The 19,981-nt window shown below is 46.8% G+C and overlaps 1 protein-coding gene across 1 annotated transcript; it reads right to left on the reverse strand.

Annotated features, from left to right (window-relative positions):
* Window positions 1–1,289: 1,289 nt before the first annotated feature.
* Window positions 1,290–18,628, reverse strand: Zscan18 (zinc finger and SCAN domain containing 18). The gene is given in 8 exon segments (XM_040734255.1): window positions 1,290–2,443; window positions 2,445–2,989; window positions 4,675–4,773; window positions 5,535–5,613; window positions 5,853–5,956; window positions 7,209–7,358; window positions 7,903–9,740; window positions 18,505–18,628. Coding segments are annotated over 7 exon segments (2,850 nt in total). The 5' UTR covers window positions 9,641–9,740; window positions 18,505–18,628; the 3' UTR covers window positions 1,290–2,308.
* Between the last annotated feature and the right edge of the window lie 1,353 nt (window positions 18,629–19,981).

Here is a 19,981-nt window from a genome sequence, read left to right on the forward strand (position 1 = left end):
TACGTCAGCCCACTCAGTGCTAGACTCAGCCATTGTATTCTCATGAGAACACAAATATACATAAGCTGTCAGGTACCGCACTCTCCCCAGAGGTCTCAGAAATGACAGTGACCTCCTTTGTTACATGACTCATCCTTTCCCTGCTTCTTCCTTGGATGACCACAGATAGATATGAAGGAAAGAGCAGTTTGCGTGGCTCAGTGGGCTCTTGGACCTAAAGCTAGTTAATATATATATGGCTTCAGAAATCCATGGTCCATTCCAGTAATGAAGACAGGTAAACAAAAAGAGAGTGAGCTTGTAGAATGCTGGGAACCACCAATAAACACGGAGGGGAGAATCACTTGGTAAATTTCATGGTAAGGACTTGATTTACCCAATTGTCAATCAATGATGAATACAGGGCTAGAATTTTGATTAAGAGTAGGATGCTTACTTTATCACAAAGTATCTCCATACATACTGCCTAGACACTCCAAACAGGTGAGCAAATTGGGTATCACGAAAGGAAGCACGTGAGCATTAAACACCCTCAGGACAGAGGAGGAAGTATGGGCACATTGGGTAGTGTTAGTCACAGCAGGTCTAGGGTAAGAAGTTCCTTTCCCGGAAGCTCAACTTTAAAATAGGAACACAGGCCTCCCACTGACTCACTTATACAAAAGAAACTGAAGAGATTGGCTACTACGATACATATAACACAGGAAAATCTCTCACTGACAGTAGGAGAAAACTGGCTGACAGGTCTGTCCTTGCAATGGAGTCAGGAAAACACATTTAGGCTTTTTCAGCGGAACAAAGTTTAGCTCAGCTTGGCAGAGCGAAACAGGCAGTGCCAGGATCCTTACAAGTGAAGAGGCCATCTGATCCGTTCTCCCTGAGGCAGTGGTTCCCAACCTTCCTAACACTGCGACCCTTTAATGAAGTTCCTCATGTTGTGGTGACCCCCCCAACCATGCAATTATTTTGTTGCTAGTTCATAACTGTAATTTTCCTAGTATTATCAACTGTAATATAAATATATGGAAAGGGTATCTGGTATGTGACCCCCCAAAGGTGTTATAACCCCAGGCTGAGAACCATTGTTCTAAGGCTTGGTGAGTGAAAGTGATTTGAGTTTTCTCCCAGGTAAAGGGAACAGACTTCTCCACATGTTCTAGGAGTCCCATAGAAAGAGAGCCACAGCAGGGATGGTATCTGGATCTCAGACTCGCTGCAGGGAGGAGAAGGTCCCTGTCACTAACACTCCAAGAAGCAGCTGCACAATCACAAAACAATAAGCTATGATATGAATGAAGAAATAAATACTTTATTATGGTAAGCCTCTGATTTGGGGGTTACATAAATTACCTCCTCAAACACTTACAGAAAGAGGCACCTTTCTGTATCTGCAGGGCAATTAAATGTATGGTAAGGCAACAGAAACAATGCTGTAATCTGAAGTTAGCGCAAAACCATAAGATCACCTATGTAGGTCACATTTGGTTCTCTTAGCTCAGACACAGAGCATTTCTTTGACCTTTGTTGGTATTTTTAAACCTGGTTTGATCATACCCCGTAATAAATACATTTAACATGGGAGACAGCTCTGATATTAGATACACAGCTGAGAAGTCTCACAAAATACTTGCCTTTAAAACATGATTCATTCTGGCCTACTTTATTCTAATTCATTACTTTGTAATGCCAGTGGCCATCCACTAACTGGATTTCACAATTCACTAATGGGCTGAAAGCCACAGCCTAAAATAAGCATTATGATCTTTGCAAACAACTCCATACATTAAAAGACATGTGACTTGAACTCAGAAGTTTTTGCTCTTGAGGATTCAGTAGTAAACCTGGCAGCACATATTTACAAAAAGGCCAAATAGATGGCAGGAATTATGTGTGAACAGGGTTTCCAGGAAAAGCAACGGAGGCAAGGAAAGCTCAGGAAAGCGCCAACAGATCGCATACTTTAAGGCAACTCAACACTTTGTACAATGTCACATGACCAGAGTATGTGCTGTATTAGAACACTACATAAAAGGGGTTTTCCCTTACATCCGAGGGCCTACAGGATAGGCCATTAACCCAAGGTGTGTTTCTAAGATGACGGCTTCCTATGGGCCATGCCCTTCTTCAGTTGCTTTCAGCACATTAGCATCCAGAAAGTAAACACAGATGTGCCCACAGATACCACAGGAAGCTGCCACCACACGAGCCTTAAGAACACTCATGCTACAACTGTCACGTCACGAGATACTCACAGCAGAGTTGCTCATCCTTACACCTCAGGTTATACAGGGAAAACCACCCAAATACACTAGCAGCTGTCAATCCTCTCGCCAGTGAGCTCTGCTTGTGGCAGAGGAGCTCTGGGCGTAGCTTTGTTTTTTTTTTTTTTTTTATGGGACTCTTGTGCTTGACCGACAGCCAAGCTGAACTGAAAGGGGTTCCTAGCAGTCCTGGCTCACATAGCCTGTCTTAGTGTTATGGCTCTTGTGATGTTCCATGAGGTTCCAGATCCATGCAAAGGCCTCCCCACATTCACCACATGTGTAAGGTTTCCCTTGGGCTACATCACACTCCTCAGCTAAGGGGCATCCGGCATCAGAAGTCCCTGGGTCCTTCCCAGAATCATGGTCATCCACACGCAGCACCTTCCCTGCATCAAATGGCAGCTTGTAGCTGCCGGCGCTGGAAGAACACTCAGGGTCCTCTTCGTCCTCATCATCTGGATGAGGCCTCTTTGTCCCAGTGCCTGGATGTGGGGTACCCGTGTCCTGGGCTGACTGCCGGATAGATGATTGCCTCTGGGGACTGGCGGGATTTGCATCCTCATCCTCAGCATCCAGAGCCTTCTGAGGTTGCTGTATCTCCTCCTCCTTGGCAGTATCTACTGAAGGGCTAACGGGAACATCCCCTGGAAGCCTCTCCGTCAGTGTTTCCCCCATGGAGATGTCCTCACACACATTTCCTTTGCTTTCCCGCTGCCCGGTGCTGTCTGAAACAAACACAGTGTGAGCAGTCCTACTTCCCAGGCTGAGACAGAAACTGACTTGAGCAGAGAGCAAGAAAATAAAGTGTGTGGCCCAAGGGCCTGAGCACAGGGGAAAGGGCGTCAGATTAAGAAAACGACACGCAGAGCCTAACCCTCTTTACAACTCAGCCATCACACAGCAGCTGAGGGCAGCGTCTCAAGCCTCACAAGACCCATTATCTCTGCTCCTGCCCCTCCCAATCTGCATGCCTTTTTTTCCCTCAATATATGTTTTTATTTAAATTAGAAACATGAATGTTTCACATGTCAATCCCAGCTCCCTCTCCCACCCCTCCTCCCTTGTTCCTCCACCAGTCTCCCAGCCCCCCACCCAATCCCCACATCATTCCCCAGGGAGGGTGAGGCCCTCCTTGGGGGGATCTCCAAAGTCTGTAATTTCACCCAGGGAAAGACCTAGGCCCTTCTCCATGTGTCCAGACTGAGAGAGCATCCCTCCATGTGGAATGGGCTCCCAAAGATCATTCATACACCATGATAAACACTGATCTACTACCCAAGGCCCCAGTGATTTCTGTGGCCTCCTCATTGGCACTACATTCATGGAGTCTGGATCAGTCCCCTGTTGGCCTCTCAGCCATCAGTCTGGGATTCAAGAGCTCCCCCTTATCCGGTCAGCTGTCTTTGTGGGTTTCATCATCATGGTCTTGACCCCTTTGCTCATCACTCCTCCATCTCTGTCACTAGGTTCCAGGAGTTCAGTTCAGTATTTAGCTGCGGGTATCTGTCTCTGCTTCCATCAGTCACTGGAGGAATATTCTAGGATGTCTACATGCCCTTCTTTAAGCCTGAATGTCTGCTGAACTCACAGCTGGCCATCACTTGCAGGGTGTTTGGAGGTTAAGGTGACCATATGACTCTGTTCTGGTCAGAGACTCCACTGGTGAGGAGGAGCCTCCTTCCCACTGTAGTGCATTCAGATATGAAGCAGCCTTTCTGACTGAGGTAACTTGGCAGTGGAGGGGGCAAAGAACTATGAGGATTCAGGGGACATGTCTGTCACCGGGAAGGACCAAACGAGCCTTGATACGTCATTCAGTTATACCCATAGCCCTCGGTGAACCACCACAGTCTCTGTCTTGGCCCTGCAGTCAACCGTGGTCAATGGAACAGTTGCATGCAGACGAAACATGCAGAGGTGTGGTATGTGCTTACCCTCTGGGATTCTCCCCATGCAACCCAACAGCATCTGTGAGGAAGCCAAAGCCAGCCCAAGAAAAACTGAGGTCCACAGCCTCAACCCAGCTCCAGAGAGCCAGTGTCATCCAGGAAGTGTGTGGGAGACCACTGGGACATCTGAGCCCTAGACAGGCCCCTGGATGACGGTGGTTTTGTGTGTGGCCCTCAGAACCACAAAAAGAAAAAAGGAGTAGAGGGGCTACAGAGTTGAATTCAGTCAGCTGACAGATCACAAGTGTGTCGTCTTTTGGGTGACATGTTTTAGAGGCATTCATTATGCAGCAAGAAATAACAAAATGACATTTTGTCCCCCACACAGCAGATAGGAAAATGAAGTCAAAGCTAGAGTCTCTGCTGAGGCTAATGGACGTGTGACGAGTGCCATCACAGGTTTTGTGTTCCCTTTATGGCCCAACCAGACCCCTATCTGTCACCACCTAACTCAGTCTCACCTGAGAGGCTTCCTCCTGGCAGTTCTTCTGCCACACGGGGTCCCTCTGGTTCCTCTGTGTCCAGAGTAGAGGATGGGCCAGCCTGGAAACACTGACACCCTGAGGTTTAGAGAGAAGAAAAGCAAAGGAAGCACAAAAAAAAAAGGCTAAGAGGCTTCGTGTCCTGCTGGGTCTCTGGGACCCAGATTGCAACCACCTTTTTCTCTGCATAAAGGCAATCCCCTCCGTCCATCCCCGACCCACCACCACCACCAAAGCTGCCCTCTAGCCAGAGCCCCTAGAAAGCTGAGGTTTCTAACAAAGGCAGCAGAGGCAAAGAGGAAGATCTGGAGGCTGCCTATGAGCAGGTAGGAAACAGGGACTGTCCAGACAGGAGCAAAGCTGAAGACATAGCATAAAATGGGCTCAGTAGCAGGGCATATGCCAAGTGTTTGTGAGATCTTGGATCAGTCCCCACTGCCAATAGAGCTACAATTCAGAATCAGAACTCAGAGAAGACTTCAGGAATGGTCTAGATATGAGCCTCGCAAGGTCGTTCGAGGGCCCAGCTCTGTACCAAGATAGGGGTGCTAAAGGGTTGGAGCCAGGCAGCCTTTCCAGTTCCAGACACTTCCGTTCTCACAGGAACAAGGCTGCAAAGCCCCAGAGCTGAGACAAACTCGAAAGTGTAGGCCAGGACAAGTGGAGAACTTGGCAAACAAATCCTAGTTCGAAGACTCTTAAAGCATGTTCAGCTCCAAACACTTAAATCACCCTTGGTGTCCCAACTACAGGTCCTGGGACAGGGTCAGAATCTTCCATGCCAACAGTTCTGGAAGAGGATGCAAGGTGGAATGTGAGCCTGGGGAGGTGGGTCTCACCCCACAGGAGCAGCTTGCCGTAACTGGTCAGGTTATCCTCTGTGGGGTCCAGGTGTTCCCATTCTGACTGTAGAGGCTCCTGTGGAAACAACAATGGTTTCTGAAACAGCAGCTCTAACCTACCCCAAGTTACTCTGAAGCAACGCCCTTCCTTGGGTTCTACCCTTGAGTTTACACAAGGGCAGCATTCTTAGCCGCAGCATTAGAGATGTTTGGGTCCATAATCCTTTGCTGTGACAGAGAATTACTACTGAGAGAAGAACACAGTCAGAAGGGAAAGATCAGCTTCCCAGGGCCAGCAGGGACTCCTTGACCCACCTTTGGCTCAGCTGTGGCAGAGATAGCCTCTTCATTCTTTTCTCCCGTATGTTCTTCATGCAGATGCACAGATTCCAGAGTAGGCCAGGCTGGAAGAAGGGGAGCTGAAGAGACAAGTTTTCAGTGTCCCTGTAACTCCAAAATAAGCCTATCCCACTGCCTCCCACACACCACCCCAGGACAAATATAGAAAGGCTTCCTCCTGTACATGTCACAGGTCCCAAAGCTTAATAAACACTGCATTTATTCCCAACTGACAAAGCAAGGTGGACACAATCAGAAACATGGAGACAGCCGGGTAGTGGTGCTGGATGCCTTTAATCCCAGCGCTTGGAAGGCAAAGGCAGGAAGATCTCTTGAGTTTGAGGCCAGCCCTGTCTACAAAGTGAATGCCAGGGTGGCCGGGGCTACACAGAGAAACCCTGTCTTGAAGAGAAACAACGACATTGAAGTTCATTAGTGACCCTAGAAATGCCAATTCAGATCACGGCACACAAGGCAAGTAGGCATCTCCTAGGCTAGCTTTAAATGTATCGCAAAGGTTTTGGATAATCACATGAATGTTAAAGTGTACGTGCCCTCTATCCAGTGGTTGTTAGAAAACCATGCCACGTGCCGGGCATTGGTGGTGCACGCCTTTAATCCCCGCACTCGGGAGGCAGAGGCAGGTGGATCTCTGTGAGTTCGAGGCCAGCCTGGTCTACAAAGCAAGTTCCAGGACAGCCTCCAAGACAATATAAAGAAACCCTGTCTCGAAAAAAAAAAAAAGGAAAGAAAACCATGCCACGCACGCTAGAGTACCCACAATAAGGCCATGATACCATAGCCCATTTTTAAAAAGCAAAATGGAAAGGCTGAATATATGGAATGCTGAGCAGCTGAGGAGCTAAAAACATTTACCACAGCTGCCCTGTTTAAGTAGCAAATGAGAGGGCACAAGTACACCATGGTCTTACAGACATGATGTGGAAAAGACTTGAAAGGACATCTTCCCGGATGGGCTAAGGAGAAAAACAAATTTTGGCAGTACTGAGATTTTAACTCAGAGCCTCATGCTGCTAATGGGAACCCTCCTATGCCAGCACTGAATCACATCTACAATGAAATTAATTCTTGGTTGATAACCATGAGGCTGACAAAATTTGCAACACAAACTGAGCAAAACTAACTAACACATCTAGCATACACGATGATCTACAGAAACAAGTGTCAAATACAGTAGACATCACTGCCTTGCTACCTGACCTCCCCCTGGCTTTCAAGCTGCCTCTACCACACCCTCCCTTGCCCAACTACAGACCCCTATCCATCTCCTCAATGAAGGCCAGCCGGGGCTAACGGACTGCTGCTACTTACAAGTATCACGGCGTACAAGGATGTCCCTAGGTCTTAGGTTTCTGCTGGGACTCAATAACCCACGTGGTGGCAGCAGGGGCTCAGGACACCTCTTATAGTCTCCCTCGCTGAATGAAGATGATGACCCACCCGGGGAACACAACATCGTTCCTGCATACAATCGAGGCAATGGTGACACCAATAGGTTGAGACACATGCTAACAGCCACACAGCAAATCCACAATGGGTCAGGTATGGACCCAAGGTATGACCCAAGCCCCTAGGCTCCCAGACACCATCGACACCCACCTGTCAGGCCCCACCCTTATACATGGAGGAAACCTCCAGCTACAAATGCACCCAAAATATTTACCTAGTTTTTAAGAGCCCGGTACCTGCCTTTGATTGCCCTCCATTTGTCCTCCTTCCTAACATCTGGAAAGCAAATGTGAGGGCAGAAACCCAAGGCTGCTGTCCTAGTCCATGATGGAGATGCCACTGGGCAGAGAGATGGGGGCGCGGATCCCTGGTGACTGAGGAGCTCCCTTACCAGCTCAGGGATGGTTGTTTCTGCGCCCCTTAACACATGGGGTGACTACACTCTCAGGAAAGCCACGGCTGGGGTCTGAACTCTATATGTTGCCGATTCCAATCCTTCCAGGACCTCCTGCCCGTCTCCTCTAAGGCATGCTTTCTTCTGGGGTGGCAGCCTCACCTGGCTCCTCCAGGATGTCAGAGAGACCCTCCACCAGGGAGGCAGCCTTCTTGCAGTTTTCAGGATACTGGGCTACCACCCAGGGACGAAACCTGTCTGGCAAAATGCCCAGGAACTGCTCCAGAACCAGCAGCTCCAGGATCTGCTCTTTGGAGCAAGCCTCAGGCCGCAGCCACTGGCGGCATAGCTCATGAAGCCTGGCCAGAGTCTGGTGAGGCCCAGCTGCCTCCTGGTAGACATACTCCCGAAAGCGCAGGCGGGAAAACTCAAGGTCAGCAGCAGATCTCTCCGTAAGGTCAGCAGCAGATCTCTCCGTGATGGTTTCTGTTTCCTGCGGGCTAGGCTCTTCCTGTTGGTTGGATTCATCCTGTTGGTTGGGTAGACCCTTTTGGCTAGGCTCTTCCGATTGACTAGGTTCTGCCTGCTGGTTGGCTTCCTCCTGCTGGCTGGGTTTCTCCTGCGGGCTGGGCCCTACCTGCTGGACGGGTTTCTCTTGCTGAATGAAATCTACCTTTTGGATCAACATATCCTGCTGAATGGATTCCTCCTGCTGGATGAGTTCCTGTTGAATGGAAGCATCCTGATGAATGGAAGCATCCTTATGAATGGTCTCCTCCTGCTGGATGAATCCTTCCTTTTGGATGGACTTATCCTGCTGAATGGAATCCTCCTTCAGGGTCAGTTCCTCCTGAATCGGCTCTTCGGGCTGAATGAGTTCCTGTTGGATAGAAGCATCCTGCTGAATGGGCTCCTCCTTCTGGATGACCTCCTGTAGGATGGAGGCATCCTGTTGAATGGGATCCTCCTGCTGGATGAGTTCTTGTTGGGTAGGTTCCTCCTGCTGGATGAGTTCCTCTTGTTGGATAAGCTCCTCCTGCTGGATGGGTTCTTCTTGTTGGATAGGCTCCTCCTGCTGGATGGGTTCTTCTTGTTGGATAGGCTCCTCCTGCTGGATGGGTTCTTCTTGTTGGATAGGTTCCTTCTGCTGGATGGGTTCTTCTTGTTGGATAAGCTCCTCCTGCTGGATGGGTTCTTCTTGTTGGATAGATTCCTCTTGCTGGATGGGTTCTTCTTGTTGGATAGGTTCCTCCTGCTGGATGGGTTCTTGTTGGATAGATTCCTCTTGCTGGATGGGTTCTTCTTGTTGGATAGGCTCCTCCTGCTGGATGGGTTTTTCTTGTTGGATAGGTTCCTCTTGCTGGATGGATTCTTCTTGTTGGATAGGCTCCTCCTGCTGGATGGGTTTTTCTTGTTGGATAGGTTCCTCTTGCTGGATGGGTTCTTCTTGTTGGATAGGCTCCTCCTGCTGGATGGGTTTTTCTTGTTGGATAGGTTCCCCTTGGATAGGTTCCTCCTGTGGGATGAGTTCTTCCTGGTGGATGGGTTTGTCCTGCTGCATGGGTTCTTCCCACTGGCAAGGCTCATCCTGCTGCATAGGTTCTTCCTGCTGCATGGGTACATCCTCCTGGCCAGGTCCTTCCCACTGGCCGGGTTCTTGCTGCTCACTGAGTTCTTCCCTCTGGTTGGGAAGATTGTCCTGTTGAATAGATTCTTCTCCCTGGTTGGGCTCATCCTTCAGACTAGGTTCTAGCAGCTGGATGGGTTCTTCTTCCTGGATGGATTCATCCTGCTGGCTAGGCTCTTCCTTCTGGAATCTATCTTGTGATTGAAATGTAGGTGGTTCTGGGTGGGGTGGGGAGCTTCTAGGGGAGGCCAGTGCCCTCTCCAAAGGCAGCATCTTCCCAGGCCTCCACAGAAACACAACTGTGTCTAGCCAAGAACTCAGCAGAGATGGAAAGGATAACAAGGTACCCAGAAGAGCACAGTAATACCAGAACCTGAGGAAAAGCAGAGGACATCAACAGTGAGACCCCAGTCATGGTACACTCAGGCACAGGACAATAAAGGAGGCTGTCTAAGTACAACCATGTACCCACAACACACAAACCTCATGCAGAATTACTTCTAAGCAATCTGCTCACCACTGTCAAAAGAATTCTAGATTTTTACTTATAGGCATAAAAACTAAAAGAAAAATCAGGAAGGAAAAATGTATATAAGATGATAATAATAGAATTTATTTAAGTCATGGATAAGATGAAAACTTTCAGGAAAATCTCAATTATAAACCTGGATGAATATACCATACGATATCAGTAAATTCATTCTTACTATGTATATTGCATATATGATACAGGTCACATCACAATAGATTGGATTTATCCCCAAAATACAATGTCAATTTAATATCTAAGTATGTATTATTGGGACTTTAGTTCCCCAAAACAAGAAAGACCTAGGTGCTGCATTGTTCTTCCCATTAAAACAACTAAAACTCAGTACTGGAGATGGCTCAGTATTTAAAAGCACTTGTTGCTCTTGTAGAGTACCCAGACTGGATTCCCAGAACCTAAATAGTGGCTCATAACCATCCACTATCACAGTTCCAGGGCATCTGATGCCCTCCTCTGACCTGAGGGCACCAGGCACGTGTGCCACATACATGAAGACAAAACACTGCAATACCAATAGATAATCCCACTTTACCAAACACCAAAAGAAAAAGGGAGGAGAACCTACACACAATAACTCCACTACCAATAAATCAAGCACAAACAAGAATCATCAATCAATGGTCATTAATATCTCTCAATGTCAACGGTCTCAACTTGCCTATAAAAAAGACACAGACTAGCAAAATGGATACGAAGACAGAACCTGCATACAAGAAACACATCTCAACGTCAAAGACAGACATTACCTCAGAGTAAAGGGTTGGGAAAAATTTTTCCAATCAAACGGACCCAAGAAACACGTGGGTGTAGCAATCCTAATATCTAACAAATTAGACTTCAAATTAAAATCAATCAAAAGAGATGAAGGACATTTCATATTCATCAAAGGAAAAGTCCATCAAGATGAAGTCTCAATTTTGAACATCTATGCCCCAAATACAAAAGCACCTACATTCGTGAAAGAAACATCACTAAAGCTCAAATTGCACATAAAATCTCACACACTAGTAGTAGAAGACTTCACCAATCCACTCTCTCCATTAGACAGGACCTCCAGACAGAAACTTAACAAAGAAACAAAAGAACTAATAGAAGTTATGACCCAACTGGGTTTAGCAGACATCTATAGAACATTCCACTGAAACACTAAGGGATATACCTTCTTCTCGGTGCCACATGGAACATTCTCTAAAATTGACCACATAATAGGAAACATAGCAAACCTCCATAGATACAAAAAAAATGGAATAACTCCCTGTATCTTATCAGACCACCATGCATTAAAATTAGAATTCAACAATAACACAAATCACAGAAGCCCTACAAACTCATGGAAACTGAACAATGCACAATTGCACCATCCCTGGGTAAAGGAAGAAATAAAAAAAAAAGAAATTAAAGACTTCCTGGAATTCAATGAGAATGAAGACACAACATACCCAAACCTATGGGACACTTTGAAAGCAGTGCTGAGAGGAAAGTTCATAGCACTAAGAGCACTAAGTGCCCACATGAAGAAACTGGAAAACAGTCACACTAGAGAATTAATAGCACAGCTGAATGCTCTAGAACAAAAAGAAGCAAACGCACCCAGGAGGAGCAGATGCTAGGAAATAATCAAATTGATGGCTGAAATCAATCAAGTAGAAAACAGGAAAACATTGCAAAGAATCAATGAAACAAAGAGTTGGTTCTTTGAGAAAATCAACAAAATAGACAAACCTTTGTCCAAACTAACCAAAAGACAGAGAGAGAGCATGCTAATTAACAAAATCAGAAATGGAAAGGGGGACATAACAACGGACACTAAGGAAATCCAGAGAATCATCAGGGCATACTTTGAAAATATGTACTCCACAAAATTCGAAAATTTAAAGGAAACGGACAATTTCCTGGATAGATATCACTTACTAAAACTCAATCAAGAACAGATAAACATTAAGTGACCCAAAAAACTCTGCAAGGGAACTCCTAGAGCTGACAAACACCTTCAGCAAAGTGGCAGGATACAAGATTAACTCAAAAAAAATCAGTAGCCCTAATATATACAGATGATAAACTGGCTGAGAAAGAAATCAAAGAAACATCACCCTTTACAATAACCATAAACAGCATCAAATATCTGGGGATAATGTTAACAAAATAAGTGAAAGACCTGTATATCAAGAACTTTGAGTCACTAAAGAAAGAAATCAAAGAGGATACCAGAAAATGGAAAGATCTCCCATGCTCTTGGATTGGTAGGATCAACAAAATAAAAATGGCAATCTTGTCAAAAGCAGTCTACAGATTCAACGCAATCCCTATCAAAATTCCGGCACAATTCTTCACAGACCTTGAAAGAACAATAATCAACTTTATATGGAAAAACAAAAGACCCAGGATAGCCAAAACAACCCTGTACAATAAAGGAACTTCAGGAGGCATCACCATACATGACTTCAAGCTCTATTATGGAGCTATAGTCCTGAAAACAGCTTGGTATTGGCACAAAAGCAGACAGGTAGTCCAATAAATTGACTCAAAGACCTTGATATCAACCCACACACCTTTGAACACCTGATCTTTGACAAAGAAACTAAAATTATACAATGGAAAAAAGGAAGCATCTTCAACAAATGGTGCTGGAATAACTGCATGCTGGCATGCATAAGACTGCAGATAGACCCATGTCTATCGCCTTGCACAAAACTTAAGTCCAAATGGATCAAAGATCTCAACATAAATCCAACCACACTGAAACTCTTAGAAGAGAAAGTGGGAGATACTCTTCAACAAATTGGTACAGGAGACCACTTCCTGAACATAACACCAGTAGTACAGACACTGAGATCAACAATTAACAAATGGGACCTCCTGAAACTAAGAAGCTTCTGTAAGGACACAGTCAACAAGACAAAAAGGCAGTCCACAGAATGGGAAAAGATATTCACTAACCCCACATCTGACAGAGGGTTGAGCTCCTAAATTTACAAAGAACTCAAGAAGCAAGTCTCCAAAACACCAAAGGATCCAATTAAAAAGTGGACTACAGAACTAAATAGAGAATTCTCAATAGGGGAGTCTAAAATGGCTGAGAGGCACTTGAAAAAGTGCTCAACATCCTTAGCCATCAGGGAAATGCAAATAAAATCAACTCTTATATACCATCTTATTCCTGTCAGAATGGCTAATCAAAAACACTGAAGACAATTTATGCTGGAGAGGATGTGGAGAGAGGGGAGCACTCCTCCACTGCTGGTGGGAGTGCCAACTCATACACCCACTCTGGAAATCAGTATCGAGATTCCTCAGGAAAATGGGAATCAATCTACCACAAGACCCAGCAATTCCACTCTTAGGCATATACCCAAAAAATGCCCATTCATACAACAAGGATGTCTGTTCCACTATGTTCATAGCAGCATTATTTGTAATAGCCAGAACCTGGAAGCAACCTAGATGCCCCTCAACTGAAGAGTGGATAGAGAAAATGTGGTACATTTACACAATGGAGTATTACTCAGCAGAAAAAAAAAACAATGGAATCCTGAAATTCGCAGGTAAATGGATGTTCCTAGAAGAAACCATCCTGAGTGAGGTAACCCAGTCACAAAAAGATAAACATGGTATGTACTCACTCATATATAGATTTTAGACATGGATCAGGATAGTGCCAGTCTGCACTTCCACTGACAGAGAGTCTGGGAAACAGGAAAGAACCTAAGAGAGATATGCATGGTACCCCAGAGAAGAGGAATGAGGCAAGGTCTTCTGAACAGATGGGGAACAAGGCGAGGGGTTGGGGGAGTGGGAGCTGGGAAGAAGAGGGGGGGGGAGAAGAGGAAGAGAGAGTAGGTCATGGGAGAACAGGAAGGTTGAGTGGGGGCTAGAATAGGAGGAGAACAGGATGAGAAATACCATAATAGAGGGAGTCATAGGTTAGAAGAGAGATCTGGCACCAGTGAGACCTCTAGTGATCTAAAGGGATGACACCAACTGGCAAGCTAAGCAATAGTGGAGAGACCACCTGAAATGCCCATTCCTGATAATGAACTTGACGTCTACCCTATATGCCATCCTAGAACCTTCATCCAGTGACTGATGGAAGCAGAGGCAAATACCCACAGTTAATCACTGAACTGAACCCATGGAACCCAGTGACAGAGAGAGAGGAGCGATGAGCAAATTGGCAAAGAATGGGCTGGCAAAACCAGCAGAGACAGCTGATCTGAACAGGGAAGAGCTCTTGGACCCCAGACCGACAGCTGGAAGGCCAGCATGGGACTGATCCAGACCCCCTGAGTATGAGAGTCAGTGAGGAGGCCTGGGCAACCTATGGGGCCCTGGGCAGTAGATCAGTGTTTATCCCTGGCATACAGACTTCATGTGTCCTTAACACAAAGAGGGATGCTCTCTCAGCCTGGACTCTTAGGGGAGTGCCTGAACCCTGCCCTGAGCAAAGTGACAGACTCTGGATACCCCCTATGTAGAAGGAAGTGGGGATAGGGTGGGTGGCTGGGGGAAATGGGGGGGGGTGCGGGAGGAGGGGAGGGAGACGGAACTGGGATTGACATGTGAAGCTAGCTATTTAAAATTAACGTAATAAAAAAAAGTTAAAAAAAAAACACTGCCATACATAAAATACAGCTAAAAACACCACCCAAACCCAGTACTAGCAATGTCCTTGGCAAAACCATAAAAAGGATGCATTTTTATTTCTAAATACAATTTTGAGCAATTCAAAAACAAACAAACAAAAAAATCGGTCTGTGACCACAGCTAACACCATCAACATCACCAGTCTCCCTACCTAATCCAGCTTACCCGACAGGTACATTTCTCACTTCTTACAGGGCTGGACTCTGATGTGGTCTCTCAAGGTGCACATTCCCCGCATTCTCTCCCACACACCTACGTCATACTACTTTATATTCGCATACTGCCTGTCTCTCACATTGCAATCTGAGTCCTAGGAGAACAGAGTTACATAGACAGGTCACTATGGGCCCAGCAGTTTTGGCTTCTATTCGTTCACTATACCTTTTATAAAATGCACTTCTTTGTTGAAGGGCAAGTATACATGTGTAATGGCCAATATGGAATCTCATACTTATCTACCCGGGGTCAAGTTTGAGACCTATTGGAGGACAAATGGATAATAAAACACCACAGCTACAGGGACAGCCGCACACCTACCACCTACAATGGCAGCACCCATTCCTTTTTGGGGCACCATCTACATTCAGGATCCTCATACCAAAACACTCACCCAATACAGCTTAGCATTTTCTTATGACTTCTTCGTATCTGAGGGTAGGTAAGTGCCTGCTTTCCTTCCTTATAGGTGTTAGGTAAGAGATTTTCTTGTCACTTCCTCCTGCAATCTTTTTTAAAACCTGTGTTTCAACCACTTAATGTTCTAATGATCCTTCTTATCAAATTCAACTACTTTAAAACTAAATCTCCGATTTCCAAAACCTGCTTACCCTTGGGTTTCTTTCCCTACCTCAAATTTGCAAACATTCATTCATTCTCTTAGAACAAAGGTAGCAAATGTAAGGCCTTGGATAATGGTCTAAGCCCTTGAAGTTGTCTTGATGGTGACTCCTCAACTCTGTCCTGTACAGCAAGACAGCTAGAACCCTACACATACCCTGACATGTTCCTAAACAGCTTCCTTTCACCTTGATCTGCTGTCTCCCATTCTAGACTCTTTTCTTTACCCATGTTCTACCTTTGATTCTCCTGGAGCGTCTTTTGATACAGGGTGTAATACCAGCTCCAGTGAGACGGCATCGCCACATTTTGTCTCACCAGGCTGTGGACACAGAACTCTATGTGGCAAATGACGTTATGTGGTCATATAAATTTGCTTTCCTTACCTATCAGGCACAGTCATGCTACACAGAACCAGTGTCCACAAATAAGGTGTCCACGCACAAAGGTTCACCCTACCAGGCCCTGCAGGGGGCTCATGTCATCTTCAGATTGTCATAAACTGTCACCTTCACAAACCTCTAAGGGTAGAGACAAAAAGCAAACCCAAGGAGTAGACAGGGAAACCACTCAGAGACTGGGTGGTGAGTGCTGGGCTCAAGATTCTTCCAGCAAACTGACCCAGCTACTCCATCCTTCCTGCTCCAGATTCCTCATTAAGTCCTCCCTGCCTGGAGCCTCCAACCAGTCCTCCCTACATCCGCTTCACCACTGCGGTCACCTCTGTTTCTCTTGGGGTGGCCCAGCAGCCCTCAGCCAACTGCTTGAGACCCGTCTCCTCCTCCACCTGGCCTGCTTTGAACACAGAAGAGGTATGCTCCCCCCCACCCCGCAACAAAAGGGATCAAGTAATAGCACAGATAAACCTATAGCCTAATCAGTGGAGGACCCTGCCAACCCCTGGGATTAGGCAGGGACCATCTGTCCCCATTTCCTTTGCCTGAAAAGAAGACTCCTATGGCAACAAGAGGCAATAGCCTGTCCTTCACAATGCAGCCTTAGTAGTCAGGACCGGGAGGATGAGGCCATCTTGGGGACCTCAAGAGTCTTAATCCTAAGCATATTTTACCTGACCCTAGACCTAGTTACACTGCTACAAGGACTTATTAGGCAGAAGACCCAATGAGACCAAATAGCCTGAATGGGGGTCGTACTCCCAACGCAGAGAAGCCAGAGATTGCAACATTCCATGATATCACCACTTTATGGCCGCTTTGGGGTTTTCCTGGAGTCCAGTACACAGGCTTAAGGAGACAGAGGTATGGCTCAAGCGGGTGTCAAGAGTTATATTCTGGGCATGAAATACTGAATCTGAGAAAAGAGGAAACTAGTGGATGGCTGAGCCAGGTGAATCCCAAGGCTGGCTTTAAGCACCTAAGGAATCCCCATTGCAGGCTCTTGCCTTAGCTGAAAACAAATCCTTCTCAAGCCCTGTCAACAAAATACCATCTTTTCTAACCACTAGATCTGACGCTAGTCTGTGAACGCTAATCTCACAGGGACAGCAGGAACTAGTCACAGGGCCTCCCCTGTACTCATACACATATTAACATAATTACAAAAAGTACAAATGTACCTTTAAAAGGCTGCAGAAGTAACACACGGGATCATTAGTAAAATAGTTGCTTTCTGGGGCCCCTGCCAAGAATATAGTCTGTATGTTCATATAAGGTCACACAGAGTCAAACAAATGTGTCCTAAGCAAACCAACATGGGCTTAAAAACAAAACAAACAAACAAAAAACCTCAGGACCATAGATCCAAACATCACTGAAATACGGGGCCCTCTTCTGGTTCCAGAGCAGGAAAGGGAACTTCCATAGGTCACGACTAGAATGTGGAAGGATGATCTTATACCATTCAATGCGGCCGCCAAAATGCAATTAAAACCAACGTAAGGGAGGCAGGTCTAAGAGGAGAGGACTGGGCATGGAAGCAGTCAGTGGTGGAGTGATAAGGAAGAGGCAAGGAAAAGGGACAAAACACTAACAGGTAGACTCGCCACGGGGTAGGAAGGATTTCTATGACCTTGGAACTGCCCTGTGTAAAAGCCAACCCTCAGCACCCCTTACCAGCCCCTTCATAGGGTAGCACTAGGAAAACTAATGTTTTCTACTCCTCCGGAAACCCTCCAGGTCGGGACAGCACCTAAGAGACACCTCTGTGCTGTGAACCGGGTCCCTAGGCAGAGGTCCAAAAGTATCCTCTGCCCCCATAACAAAGAGGACCCCCTGCACTCTGAAGCCCCGAGCTACCCGTCAGTCTAATGGACTCTCCCAGAAGCCTCCACTCCACACACACTTTCCCAGACTCCTCCCGCCCCATTTCCCTAAGGATACCTTCAACCCTGCCTCTCCAGGAGGGAACAAAAACAGGGGTCCCCAAGCCCTACCCCGGCCTTTGTACATACTCATCCTCCCCCCATGAACTTCCCACCCCCCACCCCCGTGAGAACCTGCACTTAGTGGCCTCCACCCACTCTCTCCTAATGTCCCGCTCGCTTCCTCAGTCACCCACCCTGAAGGGTCCCATGGACTCTTCCCCAATCTCCATCTCAGAATCAGTGGCACTGCGGCCTCTGTCCGCCGCAAACAGAAAAATCACACCCCGAGAGCGCAGCCCATCCCACGTGTCCCCCAGATCTCCCTTCCCGACACAGCACTAGCGTAGCGCATTCCCGAGGCACAATCCCACACACGGCACTCCCAACGCCACACATCAGGGCCACACCCCCGATGCAGCTCCATCACACACACACACACACACACACACACACACACACACACACACACACACACACACACACGCACACTACATTCGCCTACAGCGTTCCGGGGCCACACCCCCACCCACCCACCCACCCACCCAAAAGCCTCCTTCACAGCTGCACGCGTGGGAGCCACCAGTCCTACCATCCCAGCCCCAAATTCAAGCCCACCAGGCGGAGGTCGCATCCCCACGCAAGGGTCTTGGCGCTTCAGTCCCCTCCAGGACACAGCACCTGGGACCGCACTCCCAGGGTGCGACCCCAAGGTCGTCCGTGGCCCAGCCCACACCAGGCAGGCATCCCCTCGGGCACGACCCTCTTCTACACCCGCCGAATGCCTACCTCCCCAAGTAGGAGAGCGCCCGGGACGCCCGGGACACCTGCTGCGCAGCGTTGCCCGCACGGGATCCTGCAGTCTCGAACACTGAGCGCCGATGGCGACCACCGCAGCGGTCTGCAGCGCCGGAAATCGCGACACCCCCCCTTCCCCCCAGTATGCCGAGGGTCCCCCCACCCCGCGTTCGCCAGTCCTGGGCGGGGCGAAGCGGCTCTGACAGCATCGCCAGTCAATCGGAGGGAACGCTGGCTCCGCTTCGAGCCACGTGCGCCTACGTCACTTCCGATGCCATGGCAACGGAGTAAACAAACGGCAACCTAAAAAAAAAAAAAAAAAAAAAAAAAAGAGCCTAGGACCGCCAGAACCTGAGAGGCGGAGGCAAAGACCGGAAAATACCGGTTTTTGGAAACAGAAAAACGCGAGACGGAGGCTACAAGTCCAGAGATGAGACGCAGAGAGACTGAGATGAGACCTTCAGACACAAAAATGGGGACCCAGCACAAATGGAGACCCGAGACACTGAACGGTCAAGAGACCAGGGCACACACCCAGTATGGGCAGCTCATCACCGAATAGTTTTCATTCCTTATTTACAGGCATAAAAACACTTTCTGTCCCATTCTGGATCCCACGATCAGAACGGTCTCAGCCTCCGTCTTGACAATCACACCCTGGACCACCTGCGACCCCTGATGTGTCCCTCGGAGCATATCTGTCCCTAGAGGTTTCGTATAAAGGTAAACCTATAGTGCACGGCCTTTTGACATACTCTTTCACTGTACGTAATTCCTTTGAGATCCATTAATATGTATGAATAGTTTGTTCCTCGTTATGCGTAGAATTAAAAAATATACAAGTTTAAACTCAGCAGTTGGGCATTGGGCTTGCTTCCAAACTTTTGATATTTTTTTAAATGCTATAAAATTCATGTTCAGGTTTTTGTGTGACCATCACACACTTTTGAAGGAAGATTCAGTTGCTGTGTCATAAGGTAAGCATGTGCTTAATGTTAAAAACTAAACCAATGAAAAACTGCCATACCCTTTCCTATAGCTTTGCCATTTTATACTCCCACCACCGGTGTAGATGTATGAATCCATTTTTCCACAATCTGGCCAGTATTTGGTGGTTACCAGCCTTTTAGCTGTTCTGAGTATGTTGATAATATTGTGGTTTAGATTCTTTCCATTTCCGTGATAACCAAGAATGTTGAGCATACATATTTTAATAGTTATTTGCCATCTATGTATCCTCTTAAACGTCTGTTATGTGTCTCACCAATTTTCTAGTTTTTTAAATGAATGTAGAGTTTCAAGAGATCTTTATATATTTTTACCTATAGGCTGTCAGATACGGTTTTCAAACCCTTCCTCCAGTATATTGCTTTTTATGATCTTTACCGGGCATTTACAAAAGAATTTGAAATTAAATGTATAATTCATGAATGTATCCTTGTATGGACCATGTTCTTAGGGTCAAGTT

This window comes from Mesocricetus auratus, unplaced genomic scaffold, assembly GCF_017639785.1.
Source record: "Mesocricetus auratus isolate SY011 unplaced genomic scaffold, BCM_Maur_2.0 Super-Scaffold_100038, whole genome shotgun sequence".
NCBI classification, from domain to species: domain Eukaryota; kingdom Metazoa; phylum Chordata; class Mammalia; order Rodentia; family Cricetidae; genus Mesocricetus; species Mesocricetus auratus.